Raw genomic sequence first — 24,754 nt, 5'->3', positions numbered from 1 at the left:
CGCAACCAACTGAGGGCAGGCCGAATTGGCACATGATAAGAATAACGAGCTATTCTCTCCTGCTCAATATTCAACAGTAATGAATGGTGGAGATTTATCTAAATATCTAATTAAATTTTAACCGTTTACTTGCAAAAAAAAAAATGTGTGCAAGAGAATTACCAAATTAAATTTTAACCGTTTACTTGTAAAAAAAATGTGTGTGAGAGAACTACCAAGAGGATGATGTCCCCAAAATACGGAAAAGGATTCTCGTCGAATTCTTTTTTGTTGGGATCTTGTGAGCATGATTGTTGATCGTATATCATGCGGTCAGTTTTCGTTAGGTACTATTGATATTTAATTTTAAAATTTAAATTTAGAAATAATTTCTGATCGCACGATATACGATGAACGATCACGATTACATAATACCTAAGATTTCTAGGAAAATGATCCGGCGAAGATGCGTTTCCCCCAAAATACATGTCTTCTCCATGCATGTCTCGTTAATTTTGTGACACCTGTCTTGAAATTTAATAGAGAATTAACACTGTTAAGCCCATTAAAACATAACTGAAATAAAAAATAATGATAATCCCATCATTCTATCGGCTTCTGTATACATTTCAGCGAACGCTTCTTCCTCCGTTCATTGCTGCGGTCCCAGGTTGATTCTAGTACAACACCAATTTTCACTATTATTGTTTACCTTAAAAAATGATGGATATCATTAGAGTCTTAGAGACTCAAATTCTACAATTTTAGGCAATTGCAACTTCAGATCTGAATCCAAAGTTTTCCAATCTTTCCAAAGTTTTCGAGAAAGAGATTAACAATAATGCGAAGATTGCTAGTGATGCAAACCCACATGTTGAGATTGAAAGAGATCAGCAGGGTGGGCGGTCTTGGTGGCGTGCGCTCGCAATTGGCGGACAAACCATCTAAATCAAAATCGTCGTTGGTGCGGTCAATTTGCATAGAGGATCTAATAAGATTATTATTTTCCTTTTCTGTTATGTTATAATGGAACTTAACAGTGTTAATTCCGATTAAGTGCCAAGACAAATGTCACAAAATTAGTCAAGAAATAGGAAGGAGACGCGTGTTTTACAACAGTTCAGTGACCATAAAATACCATATTTTGTGTGATGACTGAAACTCCTGTGATGAGAAACTTTTATGTGACTGTAAATTTGTAATACTACGTAACACGTTATCGTTGTTGAAAAATGTCGACAAATGTGAACTAATCGGAGCTTTAACCTACTCAAAGTTGAATCAACAAATTTGTGAAGTGACAAGTCAACATTACTCGCTTAATTGCCTTAAACAGGATTATGTTTGGCCACTTTTCTTTGATAAGACATGCAGAAAACCCTTTTTCTTTCACAAGTCTGTACTGTTTGGCTGTTTTGAGATTGGAAGTCAAAATGGAGGTTGGCACGTCCTTTCTTTCTGTAAAGTGGTTTAGCATCCTAATTAATGAAAGATTTAGCACTTTAACAAACAAAATTTGTTTTCAAGCACAACCATTAACTTGTTTTATCATGTCGTAGCTCGATATGCATTACGTATTGAGCATGATCTCGCTGTAACCAAAACTTCTAACCAGTGCAATTTTTTCTACAGTTAGCCGAAAATTATAAAACCTGTTATTAATCATCATGATTCATGAGTCATATAGTTCTATCCATACATGCATGTAATTATAGTCAGCATCAAATATAGACCAACCTCAAGAAATCCCACTGTAATTTCTGAAAATTTTATGCTAAAGTATGAACTGCAGTTGAGCTTTCATGCTCAATGATTTATAAACCTTTTTTAATGCGTGAAAAATTATTGGATTTGTGTGTAAAATTTGATTTCTCTCACAATGATGATTTTGGTTGCGTTTGAGCCACGCTAGTTGTTTATGCAGATACATAATGCATAACTAAAAGCCTTTCTGCACAAAGTTATAATTTTCTTATCTGAATTTCGATATATCTTACATTAATAATTGCTCTAAGAGGATGCCAGCACTACTAGGAATACAAAAATGAAAATTAAACCCCACAAAAATTATATAAACAACATCTCACCTAACACAGTAGAGTTCTTGATATTTATCTACAAAAAATATTCTATAGTGATATTTATTCATCTACAAAAAATCAATCAAATCAGACGTTGTTTAATCATTTATATGAATTAAAGAAATAAATATTCATCATGATATATTATTTGTTACTAAAATTGTCGATATGTGAGCAATATATTGTTATTTTTTTATAGTATTTTTTATTTTGCTTTGAAAAATAAATTGATTACCCTAACATGCCACATAGCCTTGCATGGCCCTACAGCTTCATGAGAAGCACGTTCAGAAATAGCACCCACAAAGGGGGTAAAAAAAGAAGAAACAACGAACAAACATGATTACACGGCAAAAAATAAAAATAAAAAAAAATAAAAAGACTAATAAAGCAAACGCAAAGCAGAAATAAAATTAACACCATGGCCCCCAGACCAACATCTAGAAATTTGTTCAGCTTCAGTCCTCTTTATATATATAAGAATTATAGGCATCTCAAAGCCATTGAGTTTCATCTCAGGAAAAATGGGGAAAATAGGCACAAAATTGCCTAATTTCTGCCTAAACAGGATTAGGCCACACGTGAGGGTTCGTTCACCACCGATACAGTCCAAGCCAGATGTTTCAGATGTCGCTAAAAAAAGTAGTGATGGAAAATTTGAGGATTCTGGGAATGTTGGAGAAGAAGAGAAAGTGAAAGCAGCTGGTGGTGGTGGTGATGAGAACCCTAAAAAAGCTGGGTTGATAATAGCTCGGAAAATCATGATTGTGGTTGATTCCAGCCTTGAAGCCAAAGCAGCCATCCAATGGGCTCTCTCTCACACTGTGCAAAGCCAGGATAAAATTGTGCTGCTTCATGTCACCAAATCTTCAAACTCAAAACAAGGTTGGACATTTTATTTTTGTTTTATTAATTTGTCGGTTTTCATAAAGAATTGTTATTAATTAGTACTCTAAAATAGTATTTTTGTACTCGTCGTCTTTTGCTCGTTTGTTTTTCATTTTTAATGCAAACAGGTGCATAATGACTATTTTGACGTTTTAATAACAATTCCCTTTTATGGAACTCTAATTTGATATTTTGAGTAAAGTATATATGACTTAAGGCCCGATTTAAGATTACTTTTGTAAGAAACACACAAATTATGTAAAATTTATGATAATGTCTTACTTATTTTATTACAGCTAAAGGTGAGGAGGCCAGCAAGGAGAGAGCTCCATCTCCAAGGGCTTATGCACTTGTCCACTCTTTGAGGAACATGTGTCAGTTGAAGAGACCAGAGGTAGAAATTGAGGTTGCAGTGGTGGTGGAAGGGAATAAGGAGAAAGGTCCAACAATACTGGAAGAGGCAAAGAAACAAGAAGTGGGACTGCTTGTTCTGGGGCAGAAAAAGAAGTCTACTACATGGCATCTGCTGATGATGTGGGCCGGCAACCGGGTCGGCGGCGGCAGCGGCGGTGTGGTGGAGTACTGTATACAAAATGCCAGTTGCATGGCAGTTGCTGTGAGGAGGAAAAGCAGGAAGGTTGGAGGGTATTTGATTACTACAAAGCGCCAGAAAGATTTCTGGCTATTGGCCTAATTAAGTCATTAAGAGTCCAAGACAAGAGCATATATATATATGATAGTCTAATCTCACTGCATGCAAATTATGATTGTTTCTGCGTCTGTTTGTAAATAAAAGGGTGGTTGTGAATGAAAAAAGTGTTACTGCAATTATTCTGGCCAATAGTCTGTTATTGCTTTGGAGAGACAGTGGAGTCCCCCGACTCCTTTTATTAAGTTTCATACCTCTAGTATCAGTAAAGGACCTAAAGGCCTAGCTAACCTCACACTAAAGCATCTTTGGGACATATTCCCTTAGTTAGGACATGATTGGTGACATACATGGGATCTAGAAGGCGACGAAATTTCTTATTTTACATTCGTATTTATTAGAAAAATTGACGAAGTTGACGGAAATAATCAATAGTATTGCAATGGATGTTTTCAAATCTTCAAATTATATGGGTGTAAGTATGATTATGATCAGATAGTTTGCACATATATACATACATACATACATACATATATATATATATATATATATATATATATATGGGAAAAAGAAAAAGATGATATGCATGGAAGGACAAAGAATGGTTGCCCTCTGGTAAAGCCCGAGCAGGCGGTCATGCTTAGAAAATGGAAAAGGGCATAAATTAAAGAAGCTTGCTGATAGGCCCTATATCTTTTCTTTGAAGAGATGCCACTTATTTCAGTCCGATATAGACCTGAAATATATGCTGCAGGTCAGTTCTAAGACACAGGGCCCTTCATCTGCTGCGCCTTCTCAAAGCTTTGTCAGGGTTTAGGAGCGATTTCTGTATACTTTCCATCTTCCATCTACAATTCCAACATGGAAACATGAAATAACTCTTCTGATTCATATACCTTCCCTTGCAAGCTTATTTTATATTGGAAACCACCATATAGAGAAAATTCAAATTATCTATATATTAATCTGGTGAACTTAGTCAATATGTTTTTGGTACTACTTATTTTAATATTATCGATTTATTTATGTTATAACACGTGAATTTATTTATTAAAATTATATTTTATAGGTCTATGATATATTAATTTTGTCGTCCACTCATATTATATCCCGTAGTTTTATTAGAAACCCTAAGTCCAGTCTCCTACACCACAATTGTTTATGGAGAAAACAAATGTTAATTACCATTCATCAAAAGCAATGTTTAACAAACAATCCACAGATAAGTGAGGCGGGCTCAAACGAATCAACCCACACCCGACTCAGATTCGATTTGTTCCCAACCCGGCCCGTCAGTCTCAAATTCCCATATTCCAACCGACAAACAAAACTTCCCTCAAAACCCTAAGCCCCGCCTCCTTCTTCCTCGAATGCTTAAACCCTAAACCACCGCCATCTCCTCTCTGCTCACACCAGTCCCCAATGGCGAAACACAAGGAGAGACATCACCAGAAATCCGTCTCGAAACCCAACCCTTTTGAGGCCAAATCACCAAAACCCGGCAGAGCTGACACCAATCACAACCATGAGACGGCGGCGGCGGCGAAGAAGAAGAAGAATAAGTTGGGTCCGAACGCCGTCGCCATGAAGCACCAGGCCCCCCCAAAACCTAACCCCTTCGAAACCATTTGGTCCCGGAGGAAATTCGACATTCTCGGCAAAAAGCGCAAAGGCGAAGAGCGCCGAGTTGGCCTCTCCCGCTCTCTCGCCATTGAAAAGGTACTGAATTGCGTCACTCCCTTGCTGAATTTAATTCATATTTTGTGATTTTATTGATTTATTTATGTTTTGGTGGCTCAGAGGAAGAATACGCTGCTGAAGGAGTACGAGCAGAGTAATAAAGCTTCGGTCTTTGTTGATAAGCGAATTGGGGAGCATAATGACGAGCTGGACGAGTTCGATAAGGCCATTCGGCGTGCGCAGCGCGAGCGTCAAGTAAGTTCATTTTCTGAATTTCTGCCATTGTTTGGGGTCAGCTTTGTTTTCTGTTTGGTTACCAGGAAATATAGGGAAATAGTAAACAGTTGTAGTTCATTGTACAAAGCTTACCTCATTAAAATGTACATATCTAACATATGATATCTAAATTTCCTTTACTTTTCTCGAGCTTTATATGCAATTATAAACTCTATTCCAGAACTTTATTCAGTTTAATTCATGGAATCATGGGTAATTTGTTACTAAGGTGTTTCGTTTCTCATTTTGTTATTCTCTTCATTTTCTTAAATAGTTGAAGACGAACAAGAAAAGCAAGTATAACTTATCAGATGGAGAAGAAGACGACTTTGAATTTCAAAGTCTTGGTGCATTATCTGAAAGGGATGATTTTGAGGATGATGGGCTGCCTGAAGATGAAGACGACGGCACAGAAACCACTAAAACTAAGAGTATGGATAGAGATACTTCTGTCTGTGTTGTTTGTTTGTCCAGTAGGGTTTTCGTTTCATTTGTGCAAGTTAGATTTAGAATGCATCAGTCAGGGTTCAGTGAGCAATTGATATTTGGCTATTGACATGTCCATGATTTTCCACTGTAATGTTTGGAGAGAAGTACGTGCGGTTGATGGCTGAGTTGGACAATTCTGGCTCATACTTAGTATTATTTTCTGGACTAGGCTTTATTGTTGTCTCACAAGTATCCGAAGGAACTCTTGCTCATATGGAGTAAAGGAAAGTAAAAACCCACAAAATGATAGCAGACTTTGATGTTAACCAAAGTTTTTTCAGTGATTTTACGTTGTAGGAAACATGTGCATCTCCCTATGATTTGGTGATTGATTGTTAGGATTATGCTAATTGCACTAATGGTGCCTACCTTGTTCTCTGCAGAAAGATTAGCCATGACTGATCAAATGGACGGTGATCTAATGGAAGGAGAGGAAAATGTGAGGCCTTTTCTGCTATCTGAATTTTGCTGTGTGATATCCTAATTCAAGATTGTTTTAGATATACACATACAAAAAATTGTTTGTTAGAGTTTAGGTATTGTACCTGTATTTCAGGATTTTAATTTACATTTCTTGATCGCTTCAATTACCATTTTTGCTTCGCTACTTGGCTCTTTGTATGATGTTTCACCATGTTCAGACTTACTAGAGGAGTTAATTCCCTTTAGAATTTAGAAAGTCATTGTAGTTTTAAAGTAATTCTGTTTCTTGTTTCTCCCTCTATAATCTATTCTTTTATCTCTCTCTCTCTCTCTCTCTCTCCCCTTATAAATGATCCTAATTTGTTTCATTGCTTTCATACTACAGAGACCTAAAAGCAAGAAGGAAGTAATGAAGGAGGTTATGGCAAAAGACAAATATTATAGGGTGGGGTTCTAATTCTTTATGGCATTAACTTGTTTGATGATAATGGTTACATGCGTTTCTGGAAACCTTTTTTTTTTTAGTTATGATTTCCTTTGTTTTTCCTTTGATCCATTCCAGGCAGAAAGAGCAAAAGATAAGGAAGAACTAGAAGATTTTAGGCAAGAATTGGACAAATCTTTCACATCTATAGTGCCCTCCAAACTGTTACAAATTGCTGAACCAGAGATGAAGATTCCGAATGAGCATTCAAAGAAGGATGAGCTTTCTGAACAGGTATTTCCATGAAGGTCCTTCATTGGTTTCTAACTTCTACGGTTTGGTTTTCTTTTTCCTAATTTTTTTCTTTTATTTAAGATTTTTTTTAATTCCTTGATATTTACAATTTGTGTGTCATGGGCCCACTTTATATTGTTTCCAATTTTCGATTTTTAATTTAATCCTTTGTATTTTGTGTGTTTTCTGTACATATATTGTGTGAAGCTGTAGTTCTAAATGTTTAACTTAGTATAGCCTTGGAAAATAATGTAGTTTTCTGGATTTGGCAGGAAAAATCCCGCTCGTATTTCAAAACTTTTGGCAACCTAGTCATGGTTAGCCGTGCTCAACCCTCAGACAGGACAAAGACACCTGAAGAGATAGCACAAGAGGAGAGAGAGCAGCTTGAGCATTTAGAGGTATCTTATTTTGTTACAATTTATGAATTTTTTTGCATTCATGCATGTCATGTGCATGCTAATTGATATGCCAATGCACCTGCCTTTGCTTTAAGTTGAGGATTTATATTGTTGCTAATAAGTTCAATGTTCTGGTATCAATTTATGTCCAAATTAGAAGCACTGGTACATACATGATTGTAGTTCCTTCCTCATGATCAAGGAATAGTGCAAATTTTTAAGTCATTTGCAATATTATCAGTCCATATTAGTAAATAATAGTAGAGTGTTGGCATATGCAGTGTATATGCTTTTGGCCACTAAGATATATCCTTCATTTGATATATATATATATATATATATATATATATATGTGTGTGTGTGTGTGTGTGTGTGTGTGTGTGTGTGTGTGTGTGTGTGTGTGTGTGTGTTAACTGGTGTCATCTCTAGTACAATTTGATTCTAGTGCTGTAACAACAAAATGTATTATATTCAACTTTTTGAACGTTAGGCTTTCCATTTCCTTTTGGGCATGTTTAATTGGGAGAAGTCGTGAATGGGAATGATACCTGGTTGTTCAGGTATGATCTAAACAACCCTCTTTGATGATTCCATACATGGTTGACATGGGGACCCTCTTTTTTTTTTATCTCCTTGTGTGTTAGTAAACACAAGATATGTTGGGAATGATACCCATACCTAGGATGTCCATTCGTGATAAGTAAACATGCCCTTTACTTAGTGGAACAAAAAACTCAGAAATTGAATGTTGTATCTCATTTGTACCTTTTTAGCATGAAATTGAACGCTCACTGGAATTTGGGTCACAATTCAGGAAGAGAGACAGAAGAGGATGCTTGCCACTGACATCAATAGCGACGATGACAATGAAGATGCTGAGAAACCATCCAACCAGAAGCCAAGACCCATATCTGGAGACGATCTTGGTGATTCCTTCTCACTTGATGAAGAGCCACGGATTAAAAAGGGTTGGGTTGATGAGATTCTAGAAAGAAATGATGCTAGTGATTCTGAGAGTGAAGAAGGCGACGCTTCTGAGGATTCAGAAAGTCCTGAGGATGACAGTGAAGGATCTGATAAAGATATTAATCTAGGTGAAAAGAGTCTATTTATGAAGGACTGGGAACAAAGTGATGATGATAATCTTGGAAATGATTTGGATGAGGAGGAAGAAGAAGAAGATGGGTCTGAAGCACATGAAGAGGATGATGATGCTGACGAAGAAGAGATGGAACCAAGAAAGCTGAAAAAAATGAAAAAAGTTGATGCTGCTGAAGCCGGTAAAAAAGAGGGTGATTTTTTAGATGCCAAGAAAATATCTCAGCACGGTAAACGACCTTCTACTCAATCAGACCTCCCATACCTAATTGAAGCTCCAAAAAGCTTCGAAGAATTAGGTGTATTGGTGGATAATCTTTCTAATGCTGACATTGTCTTGATTATCAATCGAATCCGGAAAAGCAATGCAATCAAGCTTGCAGCAGAAAACCGGAAGAAAATGCAAGTATGAAACTGTTTGTTGCTTCTATGTTTGGAAATGAGTTTTGAAATTATGTGTCAAATAAAAACAATTCTGTACTGTCGGATTTAATATCTGACCTAATTCAAGAAAAAAGTCAAGTGAAGATGTACATCTTCGGTTTTAATTATATTTGCCAAGTACTCATGAGTGTTTCTGCCATTTTCCAGGTATTTTATGGTGTACTTCTGCAGTATTTTGCCATATTAGCAAATAAAAAGCCACTGAATATGGAGTTGTTAAATTTTTTGGTTAAGCCATTGATTGAGATGAGTATGGAGACTCCATACTTCGCTGCAATTTGTGCTCGTGAGAGAATTTTACGGGCTCGGACAGAATTTAGTGAGACAGTTAAGAACCCAGGTAATCCAAATTGAAATCTTTAGCTTTTTGTTTATTTGGTAGCATAGTGACAAGTTTGCTCTTGCTAAGGTGATGACTTCTTGTCATTGTTTTGTTTTTACAGAAAAGAGTTGTTGGCCTTCTTCAAAGACATTATTTCTTCTGAGGCTTTGGTCCTTGATATTTCCATGCTCTGATTTTCGTCATGTGGTCATGACTCCAGCAACACTGTTGATGTGTGAATATCTGGCTCGTTGTCCTATCGTGTCTGGTCGTGATACTGCAGTTGGTTCTTTCTTGTGCTCTATGCTTCTCAGTGTATGTATTTCGTAGTTATATGAATTGGTTGATTTACTGTTCTGTCCAACAGTTTCAATTCCCAGTTCTTTCTTTTAATTAATGTATTATGTAGATCACCAAACAATCTCGGAAGTTCTGTCCTGAAGCAGTCATGTTTCTTACAACATTGTTGATGGCAGCTAAAGACAGAAAGCCAATGGCAAGTCAAAATTCTCAGGTATGACTGTACCTTGTAACGTAATTTTTTTATATTTGGCGGCACCTTATGTTTTTATTGTCATCGGAAGGAAATTAATTTACAGTTATATGGTGAAGTAACAATCCTCTCTTTGTTTTCTTGCAGTTTTGTCATCTTATGGAATTAAAAGCAATCAGGCCTCTTTTATGTATACATGCATCCGTAGGTCAGGTCGATCCTCTGAATTTTCTCACAATAGTGGACCTGCCGGAGGACTCCTCTTTTTTCAGCTCTGACAATTTCAGGTTAGGAAATGGTTACTCTACTCAATGATACATTGTGGAAGTGCCCACATGATGTATGTTGTTTAGGGTTTATGCAGACTGTTCAGTTTTGCTGTTTATAAATGATCCTCAAAATTGGTCCAACTTGATATTTGCCACCACCAGATTATTGCTTTTGTAATTCTAATTGTGTAATAACAATACTGTAAAGTTTGCATATGGTCTTACGACTTTAAAAGTTGGAACTTTTAATTTTCAGGGCTAGTGTGCTGGTTACGGTGATTGAAACTCTACGTGAGTTTGTCATCATTTACGAAGGATTCAGTTCTTTTCCCGAAATATTTTTGCCAATTTCAGTCTTGTTGCTTGAAGTGGCAGAACAGGAGAATATGCCACAAGTATTAACAGACAGATTGAAAGATGTTGCTGAACTGATTAAGACAAAAGCAGATAAACATCACATTCTGCGGCAACCACTTCAGATGCGGAAGCAAAAGCCAGTGGCTATCAAAATGCTCAATCCGAAATTTGAGGAGAAGTAATTTATCTTTACCTCCCGTACCCAATTGTCATAATGTTATTATGTTGGGTAGTGCTTGAACGTATTGCTGGAGTAACCGCTGAATGATATTTTGTTATGCAGCTTTGTTAAGGGCAGAGACTATGATCCAGATCGGGAACGAGCCGAGAGAAGAAAGATGAAGAAACTTTTGAAGCAAGAAGCTAAAGGGGCTATTCGTGAACTGCGTAAGGATAATTCTTTCCTGTACGAGGTGAAGGCGAGGGATAAGGCGCTGATGGAAGAAGAAAAAGCTGAGAAATATGGAAAGGTACGACTTTTCCTACAAGAACAAGAACACGCTATGAAGTCTGGGCAATTAGGCAAAGGCAAAGGCAAGAAGAGAAGGCGATGAGTTTGGTTGTTTTGGTTGCGTAGTACCTTCTCATGACTTTTGCCTTCAAGGTCAAGGTAATATTTTGGCAATATTAGCAGCATTTCTGATATTTTTTTTTCCCGTTACGTTTTTTAGGTAATAGATTACTAATGTTGGTGCTTCGGGAATTCACTCGCTCGCTCACTGATTGCAGGTATGGCGGCCTTGCATCGCAGACGTTAAGGGAGACAGATGAAGGCAGTTTCTATGGTGCAAATTTTGTGCAACGTTTAGGTTATTATAAATGTATTCATAGTAAAAAATTTGTATCCAATTTTGGTTGGAACTATATCGGTTGCTCGATGTTTAGAAATTCATCCAGAATTTTGTATCTTGACAATGTTTTCGACATGCTTTCATGCAACCTCATTCAATATTCCTTCAACACCTTATTTACACTTTAAAACCTACATCTATGGATGGTTTATCTCGTTCGCACCTTTAAGAATAATATTTTGCACTGTTTACTTATTTGAAACAAGAGAAATTTAGAATCTGGGAATGAAAATGAAAAGAACAAATGAATATGCAAACAACGAGCCTTCGAATTGGTTCAAATTCCTGATCCACGTGCTAGTAACTAACAAGCTAAATTTTTTCAATTCCATGTGTTAGTAAACAAATAGATTGGCAAGTCGAGAATTGTATTTTTGAACTTTAATCTTTTAAGACGATTAAAATTTAATAAAAATCTGGTATCAGATTGTATATTGATTTTAGTCTCTTAATGTGTACTTAATTCAAACTCATATTATATTTTTGTTTTATAGATATCTTATTTAATGTCATTGCATTAAATTTTAAATTTATTATTATACACATTTTAATTCATTAATTTTATTTAACTTCCTCTAATTAGTGTACCTAAACGTCTGTATCATAATATATTTTACTAAATTAGTGTACCGAAATATCCGTATCTAAATATATTGTAGTGAACTAGTGGCACATAAAAAATATGCAAAAACATAAGTGTACTGAAAATTCCATACCTAACTATATGATACTAAACTAGTGTACTGAAATGTCGGTACCTAAATATATTATACTAAACTAATGTACTGAAATGTTTGTATCTAAACATATTATACTAACCTAGTGTACCAAAATGTTCCTACCTAAATATACTGTAATGAATTAGTGACACATAAAAAATATGCAAAAACATAAGTGTACTGAAAAATCTCTACGAAAATATTTTCTTATATAAGATACTTACCATAATGAGAATTAAAATTAAAATTTATAAAATTATCCAATAAAAAAGAGACATTGAATACATATGTTGGAATTAAATGGATTCTAGAGACTAAAATCAATTTTTAATTTTGTATAAGACATTTTTCTAAACTTCATCTTATTTAGGGATTAAATTCTAGTTTTCTATAATATTAATAACCATGTTTCAGTAAACGGTGTAAGTACCAAGTAATATATTCATGATGAACTGTCCATTTATTTGATGAGTTTGAATGATTCAACGATCTCCAAGATTTAACGCTTAATTCAGATTAGAGACAGAGAAAATACAACATAACAATGTATCAACAAAACATAAGCAGGACTGTCCACCATTTCTACAAATGTTTATTCATATTTCCACTTGCTACTTGCGCAGGTCCCTAAAATAAGCAGAAGGGTCGCGCTCAATAATCCCCAAAAGAATCGGAAGTCCCTCCCCGGAGCGTTCATCGTCTTCGTTGGCTCAAACACGAAACAATAACATCGGATGCACCGTACGCAGCGAGAGCCAAAACTACGACTATTTCAACAAGACCAGCCACATTGTTCTCATTTCCCTCCTTATTCTCGTTCATAGAGCTAGGGCTTGAACTTTCCCAGCTTTCTTTCGCTCCCATTTTTGTATATATGCATGTAATTGTATTTGTAGAATTAATACAGATTATTATTCTCATATATAGTGCATTATTTTTTATTTATTAATGACCTGAGGAATTTCAAGAGTCGAGCAAAATATAATACAAGCATCGGAAACTGCCATATTAATACTGATTGCATTGCATTTCGCGTTTGTTTCGTTTGTTCATTCAAATTTGACTTTGAATTTGAATGCATGTTAGGCTATATCTTCCAATGCGAGTGCACATAAAATGTTGTAACTTTTGATTTATATTTTACTCGATTTCTCTCCGTTGCATCATAAAAATTGGAGTCATATATGACTGTGGTTAAGCACAAAGTCATATTGAATGCATTTGATGCTAGTAAAAGAAAGCACTTATATTCATAATCGCTTATGCTAGCAGTCTAGAAGCGCTTTTCTTGCAAACAAGTTTAAACTTCTTGTTAAAATCCAACTATTTCTAGAATCACTTTTATGCTTTTATGCCAAATATTGTTAGAAGCGACCTTTTAGTTATCTGAAACCACTTTTAACACTTTGAAAGCAACCATGTATTGCAATGTCATTGGTGATGATTTCTCTTTGGATTGTAGTAACTATTCAGACGAGTAAGAAGAAGCTTGGGACAAAAGTGGCATCTTGTTCATTTGTATTAAGTGATTCCAATTGGAGGATATTCGTGAGTCCTTCAAAATGTTCATGTCAAAGTTTCAGATTTTTATGATGAGCCGTTAATTTATAATTTTATAGCGAATAAATAAAGGATCAGAGTGCGAAGATGTCAAAGTGATGTTTTGGACTTTTTTGAGCTTTTTGGCATCCAAGATGATGTTTATGACGATGGGCCATTCTGCACAAAACATCTATGGATGGACATATTTCTCATAATTGATTAGGATTATGTTTCCTAGTTTACTTTAACTTATTTTGTTTCCTAGTTTTTTTTCTAAGAAGTATTTTACTTGTAGTAGTAATATAAATAAGGCTAATTAGCCATTAGAGTTCACATGCAATACTTTGGAGAACTCGACTTAGAGAGCTTTTGACGATTCAACTTTATTTTATAGTTGTTTTCAATCATTTTCTTCTTAATAATATATAGGATTTTACGTAACTAATTTCCTGTTGCTAGGGGGAGGCCACGAGCCTTAGCATGAATATGTGATTTTTATTAATTTGCTCATGAATGGATGCATGCTTGCTTTGAATTATTAATCATCATATTTAAAATATCTAATTTACTTAATGCTTGATCACCATTAGAGTAATTAGACAAGTAACTTGATGTAATTTCTGTTGGCACATCATCCTGAATTTTAATCACAAGAAACCATCCTTAATTTCAGAGTGATGTGCCAACAGAAATTACATCAAGTTACTTAATTTCATCGTTAATTTCTCAAGGATGCTTAATGTAAACTAGGAAACATAATTTCAAACATCGTTAATTACACGAAAGCAAGCAAGCATCCTTAATTTCTCTTATCATCGTTTGTAAACTAGGAAACATAATTTCAAGCATCGTTAATTACACGAAAGCAAGCAAGCATCCTTAATTTCGCTGTGTATAATAATCGTTTCTTACGTTTTCGTTCTTTTATACCATTACAAACGATGATAAGAGAGGGAAATCAAACTCAAGTGCTTTAATAAATGTTCTTTGATTGATCACCTTAGGACTTTGCATCTAGTAAGATTGTAAGATGAATTTGAGGCTGAACTAGCAATATAATTCAATTAGCTTCTTGTGGTTAAGTGTGGTAAATTACATTGTTGCTTGACAAAGAATAATGGTTTGCTTGGTTCCCTTGTTTTCTAAAGCGTAAAAGTCCTATTTGATGAATTTATGCCTTAACCAGGATAGATTACATATTAGGATATACGACATCTGCCTGAACTAGAAGAGAATCATTCACATAAGGAAAACTATGGTCTAATGTGCCTGACAAGGACTTGGATACGGGAATTATCATCTAAAGAATCGAAAGATCCATTGAATGCATTGAAACCTAAACTAGATTGCCTGTGGTTGATTTTGAATCCCTAGACTTTTTCATCACTTGCTTTAAAACACAACGTTTTCTTCTCTTTAATTTTTATTTTTATTTTTATTTATGGTTCTGTTTTTATTTGTTTATAAAATCATCACAACAAACTCTTCACATCTTTGATTGATTTATTAATTAAGATCGAGTCTAGTTGTTTGGGTTTATATTTTATATTTTTGGGTTTGTGTGTCTTTAATATAATTAGATTTGGTTTAGTTTATCAAATTGGAGATTGAATTAGAATCCTCGTGGGAACAATACTTGGACTTGCAAAACGCTATATTACGACTATCTTGTGCACTTGCAAGTTTACACCACTTACATATAGGAAATTTCACCCATAATATTAACGAGTTCTTTTAAGATAAAACATCATACCAAGCGATAGGTAATTAAGCATGGAACAATATCAATAATGTTAGTGGTGGATCGTGATAGAACCTAAAATGGTTATCACAACTAACAATCAAAATTCCAACAAATGGGACCCTACGTCTAAACTAGCATATCAACTAACAATCAAAAGCTAACAACAAAGGCCAGAAAACCTTACAATTGCAAGGTGTTGAAACCTCGTCATTAGGTTCAGAGAGACCGACCGTGCTCTCGAATTGACGTTAGCCGCTGGTATAATGACCTAACAAGTTTCCAATGTGGGTATTGGTTTCCCTTACGACTCTAGATTAGGGTCACTCGTGAGGGGGCGTGTTAAAAAAAAGAATCTCACGTCTAGCATATGACAATATACAGTATAACTTATATATGGGAAATTTAATTCATAATCTTACCGAGACCTTTTAAAATAAAATCTCAAACCTAGCGATAGGTAATTAAGTTAAAAACAATATCGGTAATGTTAATGGGGGATAATAATGAACCTAGAAAGGTTATCACAACTAACAACCAAAATTCCAACAAATGGCATCATAGGTCTAAACTAGCATGAGAACTAACAAACAAAAGCTAACAACAAAGGCCAGAAAACCTTAAAACCGAGAGGTGTTGAAACCTCCTCATTTTTTTTTTTTTTTTTTGGGAGAACTGAAACCTCCTCATTAGGTTCAGAGATACAGCTAAAAAATGAGTTCTTTGGGAGGCCTAATGGTAACTTTTTCTAGCTTTCTATGTGTGCTCCTTATCTTAGTTCTCATCCACAAGCTATGGTGGACTCCGAAGCGCATACAGAAGCTGATGGCTTCACAAGGAATCAAAGGACCGCCGTACAAACTTATCCATGGAAACACCAAACAAGTCACCAAGATGATCAATGAAGTTACAAGCAGGCCGAAAAATTTCTCACATGATATTCTCTCTGTGGCTCAACCGCACATCCACACTTGGACCAAGTTATACGGTAACTAGCAATCTCGATTAGTTAACTATTGCTCTGTATTCTTAGTTTCGAGATGAATTTTGGTCTTCTTATCAACAGGGAAGACCTATCTTGAATGGCACGGTTCTCAGGGTCAATTGGTCATTACGGAACCCGAGTTGTGCAAAGAGATTCTGAATAACAAAGAGAGAGCTTATCCGAAACAAGATCCCTTAAGCTTTGTGAGGAAGTTCATAGGAGATGGCCTTGTGACAACAATCGAAGTTGAAAAATGGTCAAAATTGCGAAAGTTGGCCACTCATGGCTTCAATGGAGAGAGCTTAAAAGTAAGTTTATACAGTTATGATAGTTTATTGAGAAGAGTACTATATAGTAATATCTGTGTCGACTGTTTAAATAGAAGAATAGCAAATCGAAGCTAAATCTGCTAACAGCATGATGGTATTTTTTTATATTTAAATTAGGGTATGGCTCCAGCAATGATAGCGAGTGCTGAGACGATGCTAGAAAGGTGGAAAAATTATGAAGGAAAGGAGATGGAGGTGTTTGAAGAGTTTAGATTGTTGACTTCAGAAGTGATTTCTAAAACAGCGTTTGGCAGTAGCTATATAGAAGGAAAGGACATTTTCGATAAGTTGATGAAGCTGGGCTTCCTAATATACAAAAATGCTTACAAAGTCAGGGTTCCTTTCATCAGGTAACTTTCTTTTTAACTAAATCGCAAATAGCGTTTAACGTTTATTCATTCTACTTTGATTGTTCACCCATCTGTTGCACAGCAGTGAAGTATTCACAACAAGAATTTTGGAGGTTTAATTATGTTCTCATGTTCAGTGTTTCGATCAATATTGCAGTAAGTTATTCAAAACTAGCGATGAGATCGAATCTGAGAAACTGGAAAAAGAAGTTCGCGACTCCATCATAGAGATTGTTAAGAAAAGAGAAGATAAGGCAATTGCTGGAGACGACGACAGCTATGGGAGTGATTTTCTTGGATTACTTGTAAAAGCTCATCACGATGCCAATGACAAACAGAGGATTTCGGTGGACAATTTGGTTGATGAGTGCAAGACGTTTTACGTTGCTGGACAGGAAACTGTTAATACTTTGCTTGGTTGGACTGTCTTTCTTCTCGCACTCCATACGGATTGGCAAGAGGAAGCAAGAAAGGAGGTCATGCAATTGTTTGGCAAGCAAACTCCAAATCCTGATGGCATTGCAAAACTAAAAACGGTGAGAAACTCAAAACGCAATTAAATCCTGCTTGTCCGAGTGGCAGAAATATTTCTTCGATTAAGTTCGAAATCCCGATTCGTTGTCAAATTTTCATTTTGATTCATGCAGATGAGTATGATCATCAATGAGTCTCTAAGGTTATATTCCCCTGTTGTTTCTCTTCCGAGAAAAGTCGGAAGGAAAGTCAGACTGGGAGAGGTTATTGTACCTGCAAATCTTGAATTGATTATCTCACCTCTAGCACTTCATCATGATCCTCAAATCTGGGGACAAGATGTGCACGTTTTCAAACCAGAACGATTCTCGGAGGGGGTTGCTAATGCAACTAACAACCACGCCGGCGCATTCTTACCCTTTGGAATGGGACCTCGAAGTTGTGTGGGTTTGAACTTTGCCACCATTCAAGCAAAGCTTACTCTGTCAATGATTCTTCAACGATACACATTCACCCTTTCCCCGGGTTATGTTCACATGCCCTTTGTGTATCTTACCGTTCGGCCACAACACGGGATTCAGGTAGTGCTACGCTCACTTTGAACTACGAAGACCAGAATTACCAATAATTCTTGTACTGCTTGGTGTATTAATGCCTGTGGATTTGAATGTAGCTTATAGTTAGTGCAACTTATACATAATCCAAAGCGCATGATTGTAAGCATCTTCGAAAAACATGCTATCAAGTAAGATCATGAAGAACACCTTTAGAATGGTTTTACAGGGGTTAGGTTTCATGTCCTTTTTTTTTTCTTGGTATTTTTCTTATTTTCATTTCTAGAGGGGTAAGTTTCTGCCCCCCTTCTTTTTTGTGTATTTTGTTTTTGTTGTCTCATTTTATGAAGAATAAAGTTATGTCTCTCTAATTAAGTATAATTTGTCATCAATAAAATTTCTCTTGTATCGAGGCTTTCCAAAAAAAAAAGATCATGAGGAATGATTGTTTATGTAGAACATATGGAAGTGGCCGGCAACTGCAGACAATCCTGTCATGCTCATGGAAATTGTCATAACCATAGTATTACATTATTGATCTTCATAACTTCGAACAAGAACCATCCAAAAGTCCAAAATCTCTCCTTCCGTGAGAGTCGTTCCCCCCTTTTTGTGAGGGTTTCCATCTTGCCCACCATTTCTGGCGCCGACTCTAGTTTTGGTTGGAGTCGGTTGCCCTTTTTCTCTTTCTTTTGTTTTCTCCTCTTTTCCCCTTCTCTACTGTGTCCACTTTCCTCTTTTCTTCTTTTTTTTTTTTTCGCTTCTCCTGATGTTTCTCCCCAATTTTCTCTCTAGCCTGTCCTGTTCTATTTCCGTCGGTATCCCTCTCCCCATCTCTCCCTCAGTCCGATCTTCAACCTCTTTTCCCCTTGAGTTCGTGTGTAGAGTTGGGATTTTTTTTCTTGACTCAGGTGCTTCCAACACCACCACATTCTTCTTGCTATCTATCGTTTTCGACAGTGTTGCTCGTGGGTTTCCCCGAGCTTCTTCCTGGTAGTTGGCTAATCCCTCTTTGGTGCTGACTATCTCTTGTTAATGGCTATGATCGGGTTGTTGTTATGGGTTGGCGGTGGTGTCTGCGGTGACGATACTTTGTGGTGGATGGCGCTTCAGCTGGCTAGTCTGGATCTCTGTCGGTGATGGAGATTTCAATAGAAGTTTCTCGACAGTTGTGTGTTTTTTGGGCTTCACCATTGTTGGGCCCTATTTCTGGTTTTCTTTTGGTTTTGGCCCTTTTTTGGTTGTGTATAGTTGTAAGTATGACCTTTGGTTTGCTTATAATTTTGGGCTTGTTTTAATAAAAGTTGAGGGAGTTTGTCTGTAGCTTTGCTACAGTCAAACTTTTACCCAAAAAAAAATCCAAATGCAGATCTGCCGTATCCCATTGGTTCTAAACCAACGTACACTCCTCACCCGATTCTTTATAAACACATGCAAGGTCCTTTAATTTTCAAGGTGGGATACACACTCTCAACATGATATTTATCAATCTATGTAAAGAAAGTTAGGGTTCCACCATAAAACTAATTGCCACTATAGAGAGTAGCTCAACCTCTTATAAGCTCATACAAGGTCATTCGTCTTATCAATGTAGGATTCCCTTTCAACACGCCCCATAACGTGTGGCGAGTTTTTTCCTCTCAACACACCCCTCACGTGTGACGAGTTTTCAAGCCTAACACGCGGACAATACAAAGGATGACGTGGAGCGAGTGTGGCTATTTGGCTTCACACGTGGGACAACTTGCTCTAATACCATAAATAAATTTGAGGTTCCATCATAAAACTAATTAGCAATATGGAGAGAAACTCAACTACTTGTAAGCCCAAGCAAAGTCCCTCATCTCATTAACATAGGACTCATTCTCAATAAGTTCCCTCACTTGCCCTTTGTGTATCTTATCGTTCGTCCACAACACGGAATTCAGTTAGTGCTATACGCTCACTTTGAACTACAAAGACCAGAATTGCCCATAATTCTTGTACTGCTTGGTGTATTAATGCTTGTGGATTTGAATGTAGATTATAGTTAGTGCAACTTATACATAATCCAAAGCGCACGATTGTAAAAATCTTCGAAAAACATGCTATCAACGTACAAACATGAAGAACACCTGTAGGTTTTATTTTAGAGGGGTTAGGTTTTATGTCTTCTCTTTTTTCTTTTTTTTTTCGTATCTTTCTTGTTTTCGTTTCTAGAGGGATAAGGTTTATCATATTCTTTTTTGTTGTCTTGTTTAATGAGAGTTAAGATTTATGTCCTTCCTAACTAAGTGTAATTTCTTTTTTCGTTATCAATAAAATTTCCTCTGCGTACAATCCTGTCATGCTCATGAAAATTATCATAACCATATTATTATTGATCTTTATAACTTCTAACAAGCATCATCCAAAAGTCCAAATTGATGTATGAAGTTATCATAACATTTGATCGGATGCGGATCCGCTGTATCCCATTGGTTTTAAACCGACGGACACTCCTGATTCTTTATAAGCACACATAGGGGAGCAGGGTTCGGTTCGGCCTGATTCCATCTCAAACCGAAATCTGAATCGGAAAATTTCGACCGTTCGGTTCGGTGCAGGTTTTCATAAATTTATTATTAAAACCGTACGGTTCGGTTCATGACGATTTACTTTGCTGGACAAGAAACCACTAGCTTGGACTGTCTTACTTCTGGCGCTCCATGCGGGTTGGCAAGAGGAAGCCAGGAAGGAGGTCATACAATTATTTGGCAAACAAACTCCACATCACGATGGCATTTCCAAAATGAGAACCGTAAGAATATCAAGAACAGGTATTGTTTTTTTTCGCTGTGACAACATGTTTGAAAATTTGATTATGTTATCTATTTTCCATTTCCATGCAGATGACCATGATCATCAATGAATCTCTGAGGTTATATACCCCTCCGGTTTCTCTTATAAGGAAAGCTGAAAGGGAAGTTAAACCGGGAAAGCTCATCATTCCTGCTAATCTCGAATTGGTTGTCTCGACCATTGCACTTCACCAGAGTTGGGTGTTACTTTGGGTATGAAACATGTGGTGATTGAATCTGACTCCCTTGATTCAATTCCTTGTCTTAAGGGTAAGATTTCAAATGGCAGGTGGGAGGCTTTTCCAACGCTGACGAGGTGCAAGTTGCTTGGGGTATCCTTTCAAGACTGTCGCTGGTCTTGGACTCCAAGATCAGCCAATATGGCGGCGCACCACTTGGCGTCGTGAAGAGGTGTGGAGACGTGTGACCTTACTTGGGTCGATAGGCTCCCATCTTCATTGGTTCATGTTTTATGTAATGATGGACTACCCTACCCTCCTTAATTTGGTTATGGTAATGGAAGGGGTGACGCGTTTAGCTTTGCTTGCAGCGTTTGTTTCCTTCATCCCCCTTGCATTACCCGGTTTTAATTTATGTTGCTTGCCTCGTTGTAGGCCTCATTATGTACTCTTGGCATCTTTGCCCTGGTTATGACACATTTCCAGTTCTCCAAAAAAAAAGAAAAGATCCTCAAATATGGGGGCAAGATGTCCACCTGTCCAAACCAGACAGATTCGCAGGAGGGGTTTTGAAAGCAACTAACAATAACGTAGGCGCATTCATAACGTTTGGACTGGGACCTCGAACTTGTGTGGGCTTGAATTTTGAGACAACTGAAGCGAAGATTGCTCTGTCCATGCCATAGATTGATCTGCAAAGGTGTTGTGTTCTTTCCCTGTGCTAAATAATATTTATTGTTCATATTCTAGCCATTCAACCGAGCCGTTGTAGGTATTCCTTTTCTAGCCATTGTAGTTATTGTATGTATTCCTTTGTAGTTTTCAATGAGTCTCTATCCATACGTAGAGACATTGTACATCTATACATTGTATGTATTCCCTTGTAGTTTTGTGCTACACCTGAGATTGAAGACATTATAATGGGAACACTCCTTATTTATACACTGCTCATGATTTTGTCAAGAAACATTATAAAAGAAGAGTACTGCAATCCATTAAAACTATACGCAAGTCTCCATTCACCAGTGGAGACGAACGCACCTAAAACGATGATAGTCTGTACACGAAAACAGGACAAAGTGGATATTTCGATACCAAATGTGATGATCAGTACATGTAGCAAACTTCCCGTCCATTCTTTCCAGTCATGGAGTAAACAAATTTCTGTCATTCCCATTTGCTCCTAATCTGGTGAGTGTGCTTGAAATCATATGCGAGTAGTACCGCTGCGCTTCCAGTCGTAGACATTCTCTTCAGTACAAACCTCTCTACCAACACATAACAACTAAATCTCTTCCACCCGCCACCACCCGTCCCCCCAAACTCTTCCACTCTCTCCACCCTCACTTTCCTTTCATCCCCGCCAACCCATCCAACTCTTTCTTGCTCCCATTTCACTCTCTCTACGACTTTCATGCTCAATGCCACACTTGTTTCTCGTCCCGCGCCATCAAAACTTTTAAACCACATGAACATGTCACCCGCACCCGGATCCGCATTTCTTTCATCCCAAACAGCCTCATTTCCACCCACAAAGACCACCTCCCTTTGAACAAAAGCATCCACAAACACAGCAGGATTTTTTTTGCTTCCAGCGTCCTCATTAACGCTGTCGAAAATCTTTTCCCATCTTTGCTCAAGTTTAATTTCGTAGTACATAGAATATTTCATTTGGTCCTTCAACTTCACCCCTCCTTCCTTGACAAACATGAAAGGACAATACCACTTGCCAACGCACACAACTTCAGAGCAATCATGTGATAATGGAAACTCAAACCCGGGAAGGCTTGCTCGTAGCGAGGAGTTGAGTCCCGAGGCTTCACCTAATTCGTAACGACGCGGCTTGCTCATTCCCACGCGCCACCCTTTCCTCCTCAAGAAGTAAGGAGGAAAACCATCTGGATCAACAGACTTGGCAAAAAACTCACTGCGGTCGCTCCCCCTTTGAACTATCTCAATTTGTTGATATATGTCTGACGGATTCAATGGCCTTGGTTTAGCATCTGGAATACTCTTACCTCCGCAACAGCCAATATCCGTGTCCTCTTCCCTCGTATTTGTGCATGCTTCCCTGCAAATTAAATTCTCAGTATCAATGTTTAATGTACAACTTCGTACGCGACAGTAACACCGTTATGTGAAAATTAATTACATGAAGGACTGATCAAAATCTAATTTATATGCATACCCTTTATGGCGCCCTCTTCGAAGTATGGCATGGTATCGATTGGAAGACAAGGGCTGATTAATCACGGGAATGAATGCAACATCATCGCCATCTGAGTTATATCTAACTCTTAGATCCTTGTTCTGAGGGAAAGGCAGGCCGTTGACGCGGTCATCTTCGCATCCGCAACAGTTTATCTCAACTGAATCGTCGTCATGGAGTACAAGATAACCAGAATTTGGCCCCTCCGGTGGTAGAGACAGTGATGGAGGAGATCTTCTACACACAGACAGAGGCTTTGTCACATACATTTTTGTGACCAAATTAAAGAAGACAACTGTTTAAGGAAAGAAAGACTGGCTCACTTTCAAATTGCTTTGATGAAATTACTTGCTTGCAGACTTTTAATTTATAGAATTCACGAAGTCAGAAACTTCCTGAGAACTTACCTAGAGTCCTAGCCACGTAAACTCCTAGTTATGGTTTAGGTGACTGTAATTCAGAAAACTGTTTGCTGCTGAGAATATTTGAAAAATTAGTGGTATATAGAGAATAACTACTTATATGATACGATTATAATATTATTATGATATTTTGTGTCAACTTTACGAACACAAAGTTACACACACCTTTGTATTGTTGGCATGTGTCACGGTAACGGAAGTCATCCTCGTATAGATAAGTACTGTTACTTAAAGGCTCAATGCACCCTTCTAAGAAGGTGCTACAAACGATAGAGGACCCACACACATTGTGCCGAAGACTTTTTCCAGCTTAGAGTGATTGAGAAGTGTACGAACCTTACTGGCATTTACTGTAAAGGGATGTGATATTCACACATTTCATTTTACTTTTCACATATCTTTTTAATTTTCGATCATCAGATCGGATAAATTAAAAGAGATTAACAGACAGAAATTATCAAAATGTATGAGAAAAGTAAAATAAGATGTGTGGATAACATATCTCTGTTGCAAATTGTCAATTTCTGACTCTCTGCTTGGGTCCATACACGACCAAATCAAAGATAAGATTAAACCATCGGACCAAAAAACAAAAAAACTATAGCTATCAGAAAAATAATTATAATAATGACTTGCAACTATTCTACTGTATTTTTTTTTTTTTTTTTAAGTTTCTATTTAAAATTGTTTGTTTCGTATTTAAAAAACATTGTGTATATGATCGAAATTGTACATATTATAATTGCCTATGCAAAAAATAAATTTAAATTAAGGTTGTTTAGTTATTTAATTATTTTAAAATAAATGAACGAAACTGGTAAAAGTATTACAAACCGTCTATATATTTTCTACAATAGATTGATTAAACGATCTTAGTTTTTTTTTTTTTTTTTTTTTTCGCAGAGATGGTCTTTTCAAAGTGATTTGTAATATGAACGGTTCTGATCATAGACACAAAATTTTGTAATTCAAACACAAAGAATTATGAGTAGAAGTTCCTACTCATATTTGAG

At 36.8% G+C, this 24,754-nt stretch overlaps 4 protein-coding genes across 4 annotated transcripts; 3 read left to right on the top strand and 1 right to left on the bottom strand.

Annotated features, from left to right (window-relative positions):
* Positions 1-2,495: 2,495 nt before the first annotated feature.
* LOC137732453 (uncharacterized) lies at positions 2,496-3,776 on the top strand. The gene is made up of 2 exons (XM_068471762.2): positions 2,496-2,945; positions 3,245-3,776. The coding sequence occupies exons 1-2, from the start codon at positions 2,585-2,587 to the stop codon at positions 3,640-3,642; spliced, it is 759 nt and encodes a 252-aa protein (XP_068327863.1). The 5' UTR covers positions 2,496-2,584; the 3' UTR covers positions 3,643-3,776.
* Positions 3,777-4,745: 969 nt separating this feature from the next.
* LOC137731009 (nucleolar-like protein) lies at positions 4,746-11,548 on the top strand. Its single transcript, XM_068470046.2, has 15 exons — positions 4,746-5,316; positions 5,398-5,532; positions 5,828-5,984; positions 6,426-6,481; positions 6,851-6,910; positions 7,028-7,183; positions 7,456-7,584; positions 8,399-9,088; positions 9,274-9,466; positions 9,570-9,763; positions 9,858-9,962; positions 10,089-10,228; positions 10,467-10,745; positions 10,851-11,177; positions 11,297-11,548. The coding sequence occupies exons 1-14, from the start codon at positions 5,020-5,022 to the stop codon at positions 11,119-11,121; spliced, it is 2,862 nt and encodes a 953-aa protein (XP_068326147.1). The 5' UTR covers positions 4,746-5,019; the 3' UTR covers positions 11,122-11,177; positions 11,297-11,548.
* A 4,419-nt stretch (positions 11,549-15,967) lies between these two features.
* On the top strand, positions 15,968-18,487 carry LOC137730720 (cytochrome P450 CYP749A22). Its single transcript, XM_068469679.2, has 5 exons — positions 15,968-16,408; positions 16,487-16,713; positions 16,852-17,084; positions 17,242-17,620; positions 17,732-18,487. The coding sequence occupies exons 1-5, from the start codon at positions 16,135-16,137 to the stop codon at positions 18,158-18,160; spliced, it is 1,542 nt and encodes a 513-aa protein (XP_068325780.1). The 5' UTR covers positions 15,968-16,134; the 3' UTR covers positions 18,161-18,487.
* A 3,529-nt stretch (positions 18,488-22,016) lies between these two features.
* Positions 22,017-23,698, bottom strand: LOC137730721 (uncharacterized). The gene is made up of 2 exons (XM_068469680.2): positions 23,299-23,698; positions 22,017-23,181 (listed from the first exon to the last, which is right to left on the bottom strand). Exons 1-2 carry the CDS (start codon positions 23,586-23,588, stop codon positions 22,278-22,280), a joined length of 1,194 nt encoding a protein of 397 aa, XP_068325781.1. The 5' UTR covers positions 23,589-23,698; the 3' UTR covers positions 22,017-22,277.
* Between the last annotated feature and the right edge of the window lie 1,056 nt (positions 23,699-24,754).

The sequence above is a fragment of the Pyrus communis genome, chromosome 16, assembly GCF_041283825.1.
Source record: "Pyrus communis isolate YQ-2024b chromosome 16, ASM4128382v1, whole genome shotgun sequence".
Taxonomy (NCBI): Eukaryota; Viridiplantae; Streptophyta; class Magnoliopsida; order Rosales; family Rosaceae; genus Pyrus; species Pyrus communis.
This window is presented reverse-complemented; position numbering and strand designations above follow the sequence as displayed.

Bases quoted from the DNA above. Each gene is read 5' to 3' on its own strand.
- LOC137732453 (XM_068471762.2), top strand. From the start codon at position 2,585: ATGGGGAAAATAGGCACAAAATTGCCTAATTTCTGCCTAAACAGGATT. The intron at 2,946-3,244 runs GTTGGACATTTT...ATTTTATTACAG, and splicing joins ATCTTCAAACTCAAAACAAG to CTAAAGGTGAGGAGGCCAGC.
- LOC137731009 (XM_068470046.2), top strand. From the start codon at position 5,020: ATGGCGAAACACAAGGAGAGACATCACCAGAAATCCGTCTCGAAACCC. The intron at 5,317-5,397 runs GTACTGAATTGC...TTGGTGGCTCAG, and splicing joins GCTCTCTCGCCATTGAAAAG to AGGAAGAATACGCTGCTGAA. The intron at 6,911-7,027 runs GTGGGGTTCTAA...GATCCATTCCAG, and splicing joins CAAAAGACAAATATTATAGG to GCAGAAAGAGCAAAAGATAA.
- LOC137730720 (XM_068469679.2), top strand. From the start codon at position 16,135: ATGAGTTCTTTGGGAGGCCTAATGGTAACTTTTTCTAGCTTTCTATGT. The intron at 16,409-16,486 runs GTAACTAGCAAT...TCTTATCAACAG, and splicing joins CACTTGGACCAAGTTATACG to GGAAGACCTATCTTGAATGG. The intron at 17,621-17,731 runs GTGAGAAACTCA...TGATTCATGCAG, and splicing joins GCATTGCAAAACTAAAAACG to ATGAGTATGATCATCAATGA.
- LOC137730721 (XM_068469680.2), bottom strand. From the start codon at position 23,588: ATGTATGTGACAAAGCCTCTGTCTGTGTGTAGAAGATCTCCTCCATCA. The intron at 23,182-23,298 runs GTATGCATATAA...TTTAATTTGCAG, and splicing joins CGAAGAGGGCGCCATAAAGG to GGAAGCATGCACAAATACGA.